The sequence below is a fragment of the Ambystoma mexicanum genome, chromosome 12 (assembly GCF_040938575.1).
Source record: "Ambystoma mexicanum isolate Mex_15411 chromosome 12, UKY_AmexF1_1, whole genome shotgun sequence".
Taxonomy (NCBI): domain Eukaryota; kingdom Metazoa; phylum Chordata; class Amphibia; order Caudata; family Ambystomatidae; genus Ambystoma; species Ambystoma mexicanum.
This window is the reverse complement of record NC_090936.1, coordinates 1,219,568,177-1,219,584,421: the sequence shown is the minus strand read 5'-3', so window position 1 is coordinate 1,219,584,421 and position 16,245 is coordinate 1,219,568,177. Positions and strand designations below refer to the sequence as shown.

General features: G+C 43.0%; 1 protein-coding gene across 1 annotated transcript in view; it reads right to left on the bottom strand.

Annotated features, from left to right (window-relative positions):
* Positions 1-16,245, bottom strand: part of UTP20 (UTP20 small subunit processome component) — a 1,390,303-nt gene that overhangs the window by 862,827 nt on the left and 511,231 nt on the right. The window contains exon 23 of the mRNA XM_069629877.1: positions 1,747-1,837. Coding sequence (XP_069485978.1) covers positions 1,747-1,837 — 91 coding nt within the window. The remainder of the gene's footprint in view (positions 1-1,746; positions 1,838-16,245) is intronic.

Here is a 16,245-nt window from a genome sequence, read left to right as displayed (position 1 = left end):
TGGAGACTGGATAGCTGAATGCGCTTGGCACGACAGGGTCAAGACCTCCACGGAATGGGGGACATTAGTCATAGATTCCAGGCTCCGGCGAGATGGTAATGGAGACTGGATAGCTGAATACGCTTGGCACGACAGGGTCAAGACCTCCACGGAATGGGGGACATCTAGGACACGGATACACAGGTTATAGTGGTGGTGATTTTTTTTAGGAAAGATTTTCCTTCTGCTGCTTTTCTTCCATGGTGTTTTATCTAACACCCTTTCTTTTTGCTTTATTTTGAACCCTGTCCTGATTTTTTGTTTGGGAGCAACGCCTTCTGCTTGGCTACCCCCGTCTTTTTGCTCATTCTTAGGAGGAGACTGAACTCCTGCAGCTGACTAGCACCAACTCAAGTGAAGTCCTGGTGAAGTCCTGCTCCTCTGCCTGATCTCAAGAAGACCCTCATCAGGATCTGAGCCTTTGGAGGTGTCCCTGGACCAACTGGTGGATAGACCAACCCTCTCCTGGGCTTCCTCGGTGCTGCCGTCAAAATTCAGAGTGCATCCTTAGATCTTCAACGTGTACTACAAGATGCCTACTTACATCAACACAAGCCATGCACGCCCTGCTCCGCTGTTCATCACGTGAAGATCGCCTGTGGCCACCTGATCATAGTGACTCCTGCTGCAATCAGTCTTCTTGGCATCCTATTGGTGCCCTGAGGTCACCTGGCTCACAGAAGTCTTCATTTTGTCTTTGTTTGGGTGTTCACCTCTAAAGGTGCTCTTGAACCGGTTCCTAAGCAGCAGACAACAAACTAAATCCTGCGTCTGAAAGTAACCTCTGCCTTAATGACCCCTGGGCCTTCCTTGACTGGACCACGCACAGAAGACCGTCCCCAACAGATTCTGGAAGCTCAGCAGTGATCTCTGGAGAAATCAGAGTCAAGAGGTGATTAACATACCGGTCCCATGGGTCTGAAGTCCCTAAACTAGTTGTTCCTGACTTTGTGGTAGGTGCTTCCCTAGGCCCATCACTTCATGGATCAATTCCCTTGGCCCATCCTAATAACTGGGATTGAGTTGGTTTGTTTACTGTAACTTTGCTTACCTTTTTGATTGATCATAACCACTGGCATTATCCAAATTTCTTAATAAAGCTACCTGGGAAGTATAACTTTGTAACTGATGTCCTTAGGGCACTAAGCACCAAACCATTGTAGGGCTGGACTCAAGTGTTAGGGGATCAATCCTGTGGTTATTCTGTGTTTTTACTGAATTTCATGCATACAAGTACTTACCTGCGTTTCACTGGTTATCAAAGCATATGCTTTCTTTCTTCTCGAGGGTGAATGTATATATCTGTTTTATAGTAAGTGTTTGACAATATTTGACTAGAGGTTTTACTTGCTTAGTGTCTATTTTAAAGGCCTAATACATCATAGTATATGGTCTAAATACATCATAGTATATGGTCTAACTTAGCGTTGTTCTGTGTGGACCCATTTTAGCCCTAGAACACTCTGATACCACTCCGCAGAGTAAACCTTACCACTCTGCTACCTTCTCTTGACTTCAGTGTCTCCCTGACACCATGATAGGCTGGCCTTCTAAAATCCATCCCCAGGTAGGATTTTGAAAATCCACTTTAACATTAAGGTTGACAATCGTGATTCCCTCATCAGTCAGCCATATTTACTTACACTGCTCTGTACTCTAATACAAAATAAATATAAATACAAATTTGATTGATAATGGATGTCTTACCTGCGTATAGAGATCGTACAACTTTGGTTCCAGAAATAGGGAACGAGGATTCGAAAACTTGGAGAAAACTTTCAAGTGTGCGATAAGTTGCCTAAATAAAAGACAAATCCAAAATGGAAAGCAGTCATTGAAACAGCTGTATTTGTGTTCTTTTAGCATGTGCCATAATAACGTAGGATACAAAGAGTACAATATCCAACATTAAGTTGCTGCATAACTTTGTGTTAGGCAAGATTGTATGCAGTACCCTGTGGGAGACTGCACCAGCCTAGGCCTCTTGGCAGTAGGTAATCCAACCTTTGGTATAAGCATGTACTCCACAAGTTGGTAGAGACTGCACAGCCAGGCTTATCTCAAGAGGCATCAATGTGAGCTGTGGGGCTATTAGACAGAGATTCAGTGGCAAGTATCCAAATAAACACATACACTCAAGGTTTCTTGATTAAAAAATTATTTATTAATTTAACAGTCAGTTGTATATGCCTTCTTTAAAAGGGAGCAATCTATATGTAACACAAACATATACTTCAAAACACACACTCTCAGTTTCTTTAAAACAGTAAATACCCATTTGGGATGGCACACAGATTCCTCCTACACCCTGAGGTGACAAACTAGGACACTGTGGACATTAATATATCACTGGTACATTTAGAGCAATACTGAGTTTGGTGTCAAAAGAGGAAGAGGAAGGAATAAAACAATGGTTAACAAATATTCTTAAGCAGGTAAGTACTTTTTGAACCCTCCAATGCAAAGTAAATTAACCCTTTCCTGTGGGAAAGGCAAAGCACAAAGTCAGAGGATAAGAAGAGTCTTTCAGGGGAGCCAGGGCAGCCAATGTTAGTTGAGCAAATGTCTGGGTGAGCTGAAGCATGTCTTGCAGTTAAGTAAAACGTCTCGCACAATGTTTTAGAAGTTTTTGTATAAAAGAAACACTGTAGGGCCACAAGCTGGGAGGCCTGTGGGGTGCAAAGCTGCAAGCAATTCTCCAAGAGCAACCAAGACAAGTCTCAACTGAGAACTAGCAAGGCTACACGACAAGAGGTAAGTCCCCTTAGTTTTCCAGTACCTTTGGTTAGAAGAAATTGGGTCCAGCCGACTATTGTTCCTGTGTAGGTCTGCAGATCCTGTTGTTCCTGGGCCTCACTCGTGGGGACAAGAGGGAGGACGTCTGGGGACTCCTGCACTATGAATAGAAGGTCAGCGGCAACAATGGGCAAACTTCTGATCAGCAGCAATTTGCAGTTTCAGCTCCTCACGGCTCTCGCAAAAAGCCAAACCGCGTTTCTCGGATACCTTGATGGACTTTCCTCGCATCTGGGGTCTAGCACTCTGTTGAGGTGGCAGAGGCTTGGTCAGTCCTGCTTCCTGGGAGTCCAGAGGATCTTCCTGGAGCTCAGGTCTGACTTAAAAATGAGACACTCGATTCTGGTGTTCCTCTCCCTGGCAATCGGTTCCTGCAGCAGCAGTGGAAGTACAGCCAGCTACGAGAGGATGTCCAGACAAGTTCGCTTTGGGGTTGATTGGTCCCACCAACCCAAGGGGAGAAGTCGTCCGTTGCAGGGCTTCTCTAGTCGAGGCGAATTCGGAGCTTCAGCAATGCAGCACCGCTTCACCGGGCAAACCAACGGTCCAGGAGTTGCAACAGGCATCTTTCCCGAGTTCTTCTTCAGATTCCTTCGTACAGTGGTCGACTCTGCCTTCCAAGCCTTAAAGCCTCACCTTTTATGCAGGTTTCTTCCATTTATTTGCAGCCTAGCTGTCACTCACACAGCAGGGTGGCTGTCCTCCAAACACAGCCTGCCAGCCAATCCCCTTTGGGTGCATTCCTGTAACAAAGGTGATTAAGCACAGGGAGTTTTGGGCGCCTCCCTCACTTCCTGCCCCTGCCAGACAAGCTGGAGCCAGAGGTGGGCTTCAGCAGTGAAGCCCGCCAAAGACAAAATGAACAAAGGGATCCAAACATGGTTTGGTGCACAGAGTAAATCTCAAGGAAGATTTTTCCAACAAGAAATGGCAAAAAAAAGAAGACTGGGGCCATTTTGACAAAATGGGCACCCATGGGCGCTTTACTGCAGCTACGAACACAGCCTGCGGTAAAAGCATACCACGGTAGGAAAAAATAAACCGCTGCCACCAGCATTTAATTGTAGAAAGGGTAACATAAAATGTTTACATGAGAAGCTAGACAAAGGGGATACTAAGTAACCCCTCCAGCACTCTATTGGAAGATAGTGTGTGCTGGGTCTAGAAAGTTACAAAATGTAAGAAAAGTCCATTTCACTTTACTGCTCTTGGAAACAGTAGTTTATCCAAGAGAAGGTATTTAAAACTTTGGGAAATATAAGAGACTACCCTGTGGCACTGCACTGAAGATGCTTTGTGTTACAATGTAAAGATGCCGCCTATGGAGTTTCTCAGACTTCAAAGTCAAAAGAAACAGAGTCCAAATCACAGAAAAATACATGAGTGTGAGAAAAAGGTCTCACTCTCTGCAGGTTAGAAATTAAAAGTACTAAAGTCCAGCAATAAGAGCTGACGTCTCTCTAAGGAGGAAGGGAATTTGCACATTTCTGAGAATTCTCTCTAACACTGTGTATCAGGACCTCACATCTAATTAAATACGCTCATATTTGCAGATTTCATCCAAATGTGAATGTGTGGCAATGCCCATTCCCGATTTGGGGGTGGAGGGTGTGATGCATTTCATTTGAGAAATAAAACATGTCAGTGCCTAGAACAATCAGTAATCACTCTTAAAATGACAGTGACAGCCAAGCTCTTACCACTTGGCTCATGTTAGGTTTGTTTGTTTATTTTATTTATATAGCACACCAGACCCTGGAGTAAAAGGGTGCTTAGACAAGTTACAGTAGGCACAGTATGGGTAGTATTTACAGTTATACTGTACAATATATACAGACAGTGTCATTAAGGTAAGCAATAGAAGCAATCGAAAGGTATGTACAGTATATACAGTATGCGTGGTTTTAGTCTGGCTGAGGATTAGATTGTTTGTCCAGTAGCCGACCGATGACTACCTTCCTGAACATATGGGATGAGGGGGCAGATTTGATGATCAACAGTAGGGAGTTCCAAAGTTGAGGGGCGATGACCGAGAAGCTTGAGCCATCAGCTCTTTTAGAGGAGAATCTGGGCACCATGAGGCAGAGGGTGTTGGCAGATCTGGTCATTCTAGTGTTGGGTTTCAAGGAGCGTTTGTTGGTAAGGTACGGGGTGGAAAGAGGCTTTAGGATTTTGTAAGTGAGGCAAAGGGTTTTTAGGTCGATTTTTTGTTGAATGGAGAGCCATTTGCAAGCGATTCTGAACGGGGAGATGTGCTCTTTCCTTGGGATGTTTAATGCTGCGCGCAGCGCGTTGTTTTGGAGAACTTGGAGTTTATTAACTATGGCTTGGTTAGCCCCTAAGTAAAGGCTATTACAGTAGTCAAGCTTAGATTGTATAAGCGCTCTCGCCAGTGTGAGGCAGCTATTCTTGGATAGAAAAGGTCTGCAAGCTCTGATTTCCCGGTGTAGGCGGTAAAAGAGGCGGTCATGTTGACTTGTTTTGACCGGTTGGTATTGGCGTCGAGATAGAAGCCTAAGATTTTGACGTGTTTGGCCACGGGGATGGTGTTGCCATCAATGGTGATGTTGGAATAAGCAGGGCTGAGTTTCTGTAGATTATTAGGAGAGCCGACCAGGAGAAGTTCCGTCTTCTCATCATTCAGGCAGAGGCCATGTGTGGCCATCCATGCCTGAATGATGGAGAAGATTTCGTTGATCCTGGTGACGTCAGCCTGGTAGTTGCCCGAGATGGTGAGGAGTATCTGGGTGTCATTTGCATAATTAGTGTAGGTGACACCCAGATGGTCCAATTTGTCAAAGAGGGGTTTTTAAAAAATATTGCAAAGGGTGGGGGAGACGCAAGATCCTTGAGGGACGCCACAGGTGATAGGGATTGGATCTGCTGCAGCTGCCAGTGAGAAGACTCATCGTTCTATTGGCTAAGAAAGATTGTATCCAGCTGACAGCTGAAGGTGAGAAATGGGCGGTGGATGAGAGGGGGTAGCATAGTATTTTATGATCGACCAGGTCGAAAGCTGCCGAGAGGTCAAGAAGGAGTAGTATGGCAGATTTTCCTTTGTCTTTGATGTCACCAATCTGACTTTTGAGGTCAACCAGGGCCGTTTCAGTTCCATGCTGCGGTCGAAAGCAAGATTGACGTAGCCCTAGTAGTTGATTAGATTCTAAGTATTCCTGAATTTGTAAGTATGCAACTCTATCGAGGATTTTTAGCAGGAAGGGAACCGTGGTGATTGGCTTGTAGTTTGTGGGAATGGCTGGGTCTAAAGATTGTTTTTTGAGAAGGGGGAGAACCCATGATTGTTTCAGGTTGCCAGGTATAGAGTTGGTGGAGAAGGAAAGGTTTATGAGTTTGGAGATGAAGGGAGAGTGGTCTCTTGCAGGACAGCTATCCCCCTTGCAGTTCGAGGGTTTGAGGGATGCTATGATCTTTTGGACTTCCAGTGTGGTGACCTGTTTGAATGTGAATCCAGCAGAGGTTTTGGTGGGGGTCGATGTGCTGGGGGTGGAGGGGTTACTATTGGATAGTTGTAGTCGTTTAGCCTCAATTTTAGTTTGGAGGGCAGAGATTTTGTTGGCAAGGACATTTTGGATACCGGTGCACCAGGGTTTGTCTTTTGCGCAAGTGTCTATAGGTGGGTTGGGGTTTTCTAATTCCTTCAAGATGGTGAAGAGTTCTTTCGTAGAGGATCCTGCCTCATCAATTCTCACATTGTAGGCTTCCTTCTTAGTGCGGATTATCTCTTTTTTTGTAATGGGAGGAGATGGTCATCAGATTTGTTTTCGGCTGAGAGGGTCGTTTTCCATAGGGTTTCCAACTTGGCTTTCTGTTTTCTAAGTATTTTGAGTTCAGGTGTGAACCATGAGTTCAGATGCGCTCTAGGTTTGCCTTTACGTGACTTGAGTGGGGCCACAGCATCGATGGCGCTTGATATGACGTCATTGTATGTGTTTACTAGGAGGCTGAGGTCAGCGGTGGTTGGGAGCGAGTTAAGGAGGGGGAGAACTAGTGGTATGAGGGTATCTGCTGTGATATTTCGCTTATTTCTGGTTAGACAGGCAGGTGCGAGCAGGGATTGTTTGGGATTGGGATTGTTGATGTCGAACGGTATAAAGAGATGGTCTGTCCATGCGAGAGGTTGGGGTGTTTTGCAAGTGATGTTGCAATTGTGGGCTGTGACCCAGTCGATGGTTCTACCTTTCTGATGTGTAGGTAGTGTGACGATTTGAGTATAGTTATGTTCTGCTAGGGCATTGGTGAGGGATGATGCGTGCGTATCGTTAGGGTCGTTGTACTTGTAGGTGTAGGTGTACTTGAGACAGAATGTCAAAGTCTTGACTCTTGGCCTGAGCATTGGGGGAGAATGGGAAGGTGTCAAATATCCACCTTTTTGAGACTATGAAACATTTAAACCTTTTTTAAAGGTGCTGCGAGATTTTCAGTTGCAGTTCAAGGTTACACGGAAATGCACACATTATACAATGTGAATGTGAGCTCTGCCAGCGAATGCGACCAACACACATCTCGGCTATATATGCAATTGGTGCAGTACGCTGCAATAACATGTGTAATCTAGGCAGTCATGTTTTCATGAGATGAGATCCTGCTAAGGTGTGGACCCAAATAGGCCAAGGGCACAGACGATCTATATTTTGACAGTTTGGACAGATGCAATAGTCAACCATGAGGAAAGGATGATTTATGTTTGCTGCCCTTAGTTGCCCACATGGCTGTGAGGGCACGGTTGCTGTTGAAGCACACAATTGTGGTTCCAGGGTGGCTATTCCCAGGAAAGTGTACTTTGGGTGAATTTCACTAGTGGCAGCTGATGTTTAGCTTTGGTGTCACCAGGGTTGTAGCCAGGTTTGCCACATTAGTAGTCCAATGCACCTATGTAGTAGCCCTTAGGGTACTAATGCAGCTGTTTTTGTGCTGCAGAGGGCCATTCCGTTTTGGACCATCCCTTTATCGGAGATGACCAAATGGCCACTCTGCTAATGTGGGCTCATTTTGAGGCAACAATGGTACCCATAGGTGTAGTTTAAAGTGGTGTAGACTTGTTAAAAGGGTATCCAGTGATAATAGAAAATACAATTACAGAGAATGATATAACAGAGAAACAAAAACATCGACATTGAATGTTTTTCAAAAATAGATATAGGGTAAGGGGGTAAAATGGGTGGGAATGGGGTTGAGGTAAGCACATAAAGAAACAGATTTGAGGGCGATATTTTTTCACTGTTATTCTTTTCGCTGAAAAAGCATTCTCAGTTATGTAATTGTAATTGGTTATTTATAATGCGCTTAATACCCAGAGGTTTTTAAGTGCGGACCCGGGGATCGAAGCCGTGTTGCTCTGCGTCATCTTGCTTCAAAGGCGAGCATTGCCCTTAAGAGATACACCCAAGACATGTATTCGCTGTAATCACATAGAAGCGTTAAAAGTCCCATAAACTTCCCCATCTACATCAAGTGTGCGAATGCCTGGGTCTTTGGTGGTTTTAGGGCCTGCATGATTGTCTAGACACCACACCTGTGTGTCTGTAATGGGCGAGCTGGCATAGGCCAGCCCCCAGGTTATTATTGAGAGTTTCTTTTTGATACTTTCCTTTCATGGACAGCCATCTTTCCATGGCTTGGACCCTGTAGTTTTCCTAATGTCTACCAAACAGTGAGACTCTATAAAACGTTCCTTGCCTTACTGGCCCCAGCTCTTAGTATACGTCTGTACTACCCAAAGGTTTGGTAGAATGGCAGAGCAGCCAGGCTCATCGTAGGAGGAAGATGCGAGCTGTAGTTAAGTTTAATGAACTCAGTCAATACAAAGGCCCAAAGAAACTCGTACACACTTGTAGTTCTAGTAAAATAGACATTTTTTTTATATACACAAGGCAAAGTTATATTCAGGTATGCAAGTACTATTTCAACTAATCAACTCAATATAAAACATCAGCAACACTTTTTTTCAGGCGAGTAAGCCAAATAGCAGTGAAATGTATCAGTCAGCAACACAGTTCAATGATAGTTCAATTAACTTATTAAAGTCACTCAGACAATGTTCTGTTGTAAGGAGAAAGGGTTATTCAACACCAGCAACAGCAATATACTACTTTGTAAGACTTTTCAATGATTTCAATACTTCAGCTGTCCATCCCTAACTAGTCAGTAGAGATGGGGTGCAAAGAGATGCGCAGCAGCAAAAAAGGGAAAGTTCCACAGGATACTTTAATTACTTTCAGGTAGGGTGCTTTGATAGAATAAAGAAATGTTATCAGAGAACTTGGAACAGACGCCCTATACTAACACAAGCATTAGGCATGGGCAAGTGGTATGGGTAATACCCAAACATCTGATACAGCATTCCAGTAACACAGGAGCACCAGTTTGGCTTGATGTAAGTACTACCCCGAGCCCCACAGTACCCGAGGAGTGATGAAGATGCAGCTGGAGTCTTTCCTATGCAGCAGCGGTGGACCCGGTCTCCTGTTCCTTGGTCATGGTGATGAAGGGGGGGGGACTCTGGAAGGGATGTCGTAGCAGAATTCGAGACAAAGGACCCTGAGCAAGGAATTCTTCATACTCGCATGTCAGTCTGCGGTCTTGGCGCCTTTTTACAAGCTCCAACAATGAACAATTTTCACCCGGTCGTTCCGCCCTCTGTTGAGGGGACTCCGAACATGGGGGTCTTGTCTCTGGGGTCCAACTGCAGTTCACCAAAGTTCAGGTCACAGCATTACAGGGCATGGGCTTGATCAGCAGGTCATTTTATGGCTAGTTGGTCCTACCAGCCAAAGGGAAGGAGTCATCCACTTCAGAGCACCTCTGTCGATTTGAAAACGGGGTCAGGACTACAGTGGTCTCTTCGTGGTTACTGGAAGGGTCGGCAGGGGTCTCTGGTCTTCTGCTTCGGATCTTCTGTTTCAGTGTCGACTTCCCTCTGCCTCAGGAACCTCACCTTTCATCCGGATTTCCCATTCATCCTCTACAAACTCTCCCTGCAGCTTACAGACAGGGGCGGGTGGCTGTCCAATCAGGAACTGGTTCCTTTCAGGCATATCAGCAGACAAAGGATAGAGTTTCAGAATCCTCCCCATGCTTCCTGCCCTCGCACACACACTGCAGCCTCGGCGGACGCAGAGGGTTCCCGACAAAGACAAAACTCACATCAAGATATCCCAATCACAGGATGGCAAAGGAAAAAAAAAACACATACAAAATTGAGAAAAAAGAAATGAGCCACCATGTTGGAACATAGGTGTGCATAGCCACAGTTGTGAAAACAGCTTGCAGTGGAAAATTGCACAAAAGCCAGTAGATTACGTCCACTGCCACCAGCCATAACTATAGGGTTTTTACTGTAACTAAAAAGTTACAAGGAGCAGAGAGAAGGGGGATACGAGGTATCCCCTCAGCACTCCACATAAGGTGGTGTGTGCTCATCTCTCAAAAGGAAAAGTTTTAGGAAGGATACAACGTATCCCTTTATGCTTAAGAGCAGTAGTTCTTAAGGAAAATAAAAGACCATAGAAAGGAGAGCCCAAAGGGCTCCCAGCAACACTGCACATAGGGTGCTGTGTGCAGCAAACGTGAAATGCTGATGCCTTTAAAAAGGTATGGAGGAAAGCAATACGCCGTAAAATATATGGAGGGAGGAAGAGTATAACATTAGGGGAGGAAGGATAGCTCAGTGGCAAAGCATTTGTTTTGGAAGCAAGACAAAGCAGCGCAACACAGGTTCGAATCTCGATCCCACGCTTAGAATCCACTCCAGGTATTAGTGCATTATAAATGAACAATTATAAATAAATGAACAATTATAACAATAGAACAGGGTCCCCATGATTAGAGCAGAAAAGAATGATTTGGGCGGGGGGCTCCCCTCATTAAACAGAACAAGAAAAAAGGTCCAGAAGCCCTGCAAAAAGTGCTGGGGTTCTTACTAGGAGAGGGGTGTTGGCATAACACTGATAAATCTTCCTAACAGACCCTGAACTCACTCTCGAGGTAGGAGAAGCCTTTTTGCATAACTTACCTTTTTCAACTCATTCCCACTTCACTTTTCAACAAATGGGCTGAGCTTGGACCAAGGTCCTTGCATAAAGTCTCTCACTGCTTGTGGTACTTTGGGTCCTTCCTGATATTTAAAAGTTCAGGCTTCAGGGCTACCCACACCCTTCTTCCCTGAGCTACAAAACTCTGGTTTAAAGGGGGCCTGAACTTTTCTTCTCCATTTCAAAAATCGGTCTCCTTATAATCTCCGAATCAGTTTCCAGGATTGGTCACACCTTTCTTCTCTCTTTAGAGCCTGGATCTCTCCTCCTTCCAAGTTCGTTGGAGTACACAGCGAGGACCGTAGTGTCATGGCAGTTTTCACCATCCCCTTTGAGGGCCAGGAGGGGTGGGGGGGATATTGTCTCGCAGGTGGGATACCCATAGCCCTATGTCTATCCTCAGTACTTTCGGCCATCCTTGCAACTTACCCACTTATGGGTCGTCTCGCTTGGTCTATCTGGTATTACGCAAATTGTTCGAACACAATTGTTCGAATGCCCGAATTCACCGAAAGTCAAGGGTCCGAATTGACCTTTGCACAATTGACCATATATTTGACCAGCTATCGCTGCATCAGGAATGTGAATTTCACATACAAATATGAGCCAGTTAGTGATTGTAACATAATACATAGTATTATTAAATACATGTATATATTCATATAACGTTCCTGACATAAAATGACCTTTGGGAATGCAATATGCATTTTCGTTTGGGCACATGAGGGTGTTCAAAAAAAAGGTAAAAACATCGGATTCGTACGATGCTCCCATTTAGTGGCAACAAGTGTCTGGCGCTACTTAAATATATATATTACATTTGGTAGCCCAAACAAACATGGCCACTAGCTATGATGTGAATTGTGTAAGTTACCTCTTCTATGTTTATCACTGTGGTGTTTGGTTTTAAAACAAACTTCATCGTGGGGAGGAGTAACCGAACAAGCCCCTAGGTTGTGGCGAAAAGCGTCAGGCTGCAGTCTGGCAGACGATTTGACTGGGACATTTGACTTTTTTTAACTGCCAACTATGAAATAAAGGTTGTTTAACTATATACAACCCGTGCAGTTTCTTTGTTAATTTTTGTCCGCGACAAGGTATTTGGAACTGCTATGTGAGGAGTGCTGCTTGACGGAACAGCGTTTCAGTATGCTGTTTATAATTGAAATATCTGCACGCTGACCACGTTGCAGCGCGGAGCAGCACCAGCGCTTCAATATTGGACAATAGCGCTTGGAGACATTTCGGTCGTGGTGTTTGTTTTAAATGCTCTCCAAAGCTGCTGGGAACTCGCTAAAGGATTGTCTACAACATTCATTTTAAGCAGGAGTCAGAGGAGGAACACCGTATGCAGCACAAACTGAAAGTGTCGGAGGGCGCAGGAAGTGAAGGCTGCTTCGGTAAGTACCCCTACTGACTTGCTAACTTGTTGAAACACACTTTGCTTTGAATGTTGATAATGCAAGCTTCCCCCACAAAAGGAATCGCGTCGGAGCACATGAACTAAAGAGTGCTATATTGCGACCACTGACCCTAATTGAAGGTTATTAACGTTCCAAACTAATTAAAAAAAAATAATAATTCACGGACACTTACAACAAGAATAGAGTTGATCTCTAATTTTTTCCATTATGGCTTCCCAGGCCAGCATAGAGGCAGCAAGAAAGGAACAGGCAACTTCCCCGTTTAATTAAACCCTTCCAACTACCAAGGAAAAGGACATACCAAGAGTAGACAAACTAAAGGACAATAATGAAATTTCATTGTTAAAACAACTTGAAAAGGCTCGGAAAAAAGCGATCAGTAAATGGTGGGAGGAACATTCCTTGCAAAATTACCTAGACGTGGGCAGAATAGCACGTGGGTTAAGGATTCTCACAACACCATCATTTGAGGAGCAAGATTCCCCTAATGTTACGAGAATGGGGCGATGCAACTGACCATTGCTCAAAAATACTTTTACAGCTACTAGTGAAATATGCTGGAAATGATCGCATGAAAATCGTACAACAAATAGAGGGTTTGGAAGAAAAAAAAGTTATAAAAGAGACAGAAGGAAAGAAACTCCAGGCCAGTATTGAATTGGGATTACAAACATATGAGGAAGACATCAAATTGAGAAAGCAACGAAAATTTCTAAGAGACAAGGGCGATTATGAACTAGGTCGCATATACACTTTTGCGCACCGATTTGATCATATAAGACAAAAAGCCAAGGAAATGCAAACGGCCCCTGTAGTCCAGAATGAAAACCATCAGGAATCAATAGCCTCTGAGTCAGATGCCACCGAAGGCGAAAAAGAAGAACCAGCTATACGCCTTAATTATTTAGAGGAAATTAGACTTTTGTGCCAGGATGGGCAGACAAACAACCAAAAAACTTGGAGTTTTCAGCACAAGAGGACGAGGAAGAGGGGGGAGAAATAAACAAGGAGGGGGCAGAGGAGCAAACAGCACTCTGCCGCAAAGATCATTGCGGTCCGGGAAATGACTGACTATGCCACAGAATCCATGGATAAAAAGCAGATTATCAATCTATCTGACCACATTCTTACTTCAGAAGAGATTAAAATATTGAAACTGGGATTGAATTTCTGTCCACTGGCCAGTTTCGATTATGTACAAACTAGGATAGATTTGGACAGGTTTATTTGAAAATTGCGTCTCAAATTCTTTGCCACCTCGTCATACAAAAAGAAGCCAAAAGAGACTCTGGAAGGACGGAAATTACAATTGCAGAAATTGACACCTTGATAACTCTCGATTTAGAACAAGAAAGTCACACGGAGAGCAATTAATTTGCTACCAATTTGGAAAGACTGGGCATCAGCACAGACTGGCCATCGACAAGTAAATTAAGGTGCAAATCGAAATTCAATCCACAAAGTGTCCAGAATAGCCACATAGAAGCTTTCTCCATTGTAGAGATTGATGACTTAAAAGACGAATGAAGAACAACTCACAGGCAACCTAAAAGCAATCTGTATAAAAACCAAAAAAAGTGTTAGCAGATATTGCAAAACTGGATAAATATATAACAAAACCAGCAGATAAGGGTTGCAACATAGTCATAATGAATAAATGGGACTACATTGCTGAAGCTTATAAACAACTAAATGATGTGAGCTGCTATGAACGACTAAGCAACAATCCCATCATACAATTGGAAAGAGAAGTATGGACCTCCCTGACCAAGTGGCAACAGGCAGATATTCTAGAGGAAGAAATGGTGAAATTTCTTTTTTCTAAGAATTCCGTCTTTCCTACTATTTACTCCCTAAAGTTCATAAGAATCCCCTCAAATCACCAGCAAGACCGATTGTGACCCTGTGCGGGTCGGTATTGGAAAATATTTCCACATTTGTGGATGAGGTTCTTTGCATTTTTGTATCCACATAACATCATATGCGAGGGACAGCATCAATTTCTTATTAAACATTTACGAACTTCCATGTCCTTACACAGGTCTATTAAGCACAACGATGGGATATCCGCATGTCAAAAATTTCTCAATACTCAATCTCTTAATCATCTACAACATTCACAGATGATCCTCGAAATGATCAAAAGGTACCTGGAAAATAACATTTTCATTTTTAACACACCAAATCCAGGGAACTGCGATGAGTACGACCTTCGCACCATCATATGCAAAACTAATGATGGGACATTGGGAGAAAAACACAGTGTGGGCAGAAGCTAATGAAAAATATACCCCCCCCCCCCAAAAAAAAAAAAAAAAAAAAGAAATCGTACTGTGGCTTCGCTACATTGAGGATTCATTCTTCATTTGGGATGTATATCCCAATATCCCGCTGCATGCAAACAGTGCACATCCCAAAACTCTACTATGGAGCATCCCACATGGCGAATTCATCTGTATCAGACGGAACTGCAGCAACATCATGGATTTTGATCTAGCTAGTAAAGTAACTGCCCAAAATTTCTTACAACAGCAGTAACCTAAGAAGATCACTGAAAGGGCATATCTGAAGGTCCGAGAAATTAATAGACAAAAAATGTTAACATCAAAGACAGACCTAGTAAAAAAGAAGAAAATACCACCAGACTCATTTTGACATTTGGAAGCCACTCCCAAATTATCAAACAGATAATAGATACTGGAAAGTGCTGAAAGCTGACAAGGATATAGGTAGCTTACTTAATGAGCATACTGACATTACTTTTCGAAAGAGCACCTCTATCAAAGACCTAGTGGTGAACAGCTATATGGCTGTGGAAAAGAATGATGTAAGCACCAATTGGCTTTCTACAGCAGGAGGAGGCTTCTCGAAGTGCGCCAGATGTAAAATTTGCAAATATGCACAAAAAATTTAAAAGTTACATTCATCCAATTTTTAAACATCTGGTCCACATAAAAAGCAAAAATCACATGCAAATCAGAGTTGGTGGTCTGTTTTGATATGTCTTAAGTGGTACGTTGGAAGTACTAAATGTAAGTTAAAGGTACGTATCCTACAACACGTTAGAGCCATCATCAATAAAGACTGTACATATCCTATGGCCAAGCACTTTTCTGAATCTCATAATGGAGATGCGGCAAGTCTAATATTCTGTGGTATACACAAGGTCATTCCTGGCACCAGGGGAGGAGACAATGAGAAATTACTCCGGCAAGAAGAGACAAAATTCATTATCGACTATGAGAGCAAAATCCCTGTTGGCCATAATGTTGATGAAGAACAATATACTTTCTTGGGGACATAATCATCCCATTACATTAAACATAGAGAGTCTAGAAAGAGACTATCATCAACTTTAAGGACCATATATTATAATCCTTGATGTTTCGTTGTTTGTGTGGGTTTCTTTTTTCTTTCTTTTTTTCTCTTTTGGTTTATGGATTTTTATTCCTCTCAACTTTTTATGGTGACTTGGAATATTATTTTATTTCACACCTATATCTAATGTAAATCTGTTCGTATATGTGGTTGTAACAATTAATGGAAGTAACACTGACAGTATGAAATCCAAGTAGCTGAATTATTCTATCCTTATTTCTACATCAACAATATTCATAACTGTGAAATATAGATTCTAAACAAAGAATCAGAAGTACCTGGATATTTATCCCTTGTTGCACTTTGCACATGGCACTTTATATCACATTTTATAGAATATTCTTTTTATGTTATGTATGGTATATTCATCATAGGAATGCGTTTTTTGCACTTTGCATGTATATTTCAAAAGTCATATACGGTTTATCTATCATGAGAATGCATTATGCACTTTACATCATGTTAATGCTGCTCTGAGAATGTGTAATATTTATTATAGGAATGCGCTTTGCACTTTATATTATGTGTTCCCAAAGCCATATGCGGCTTATTTATCA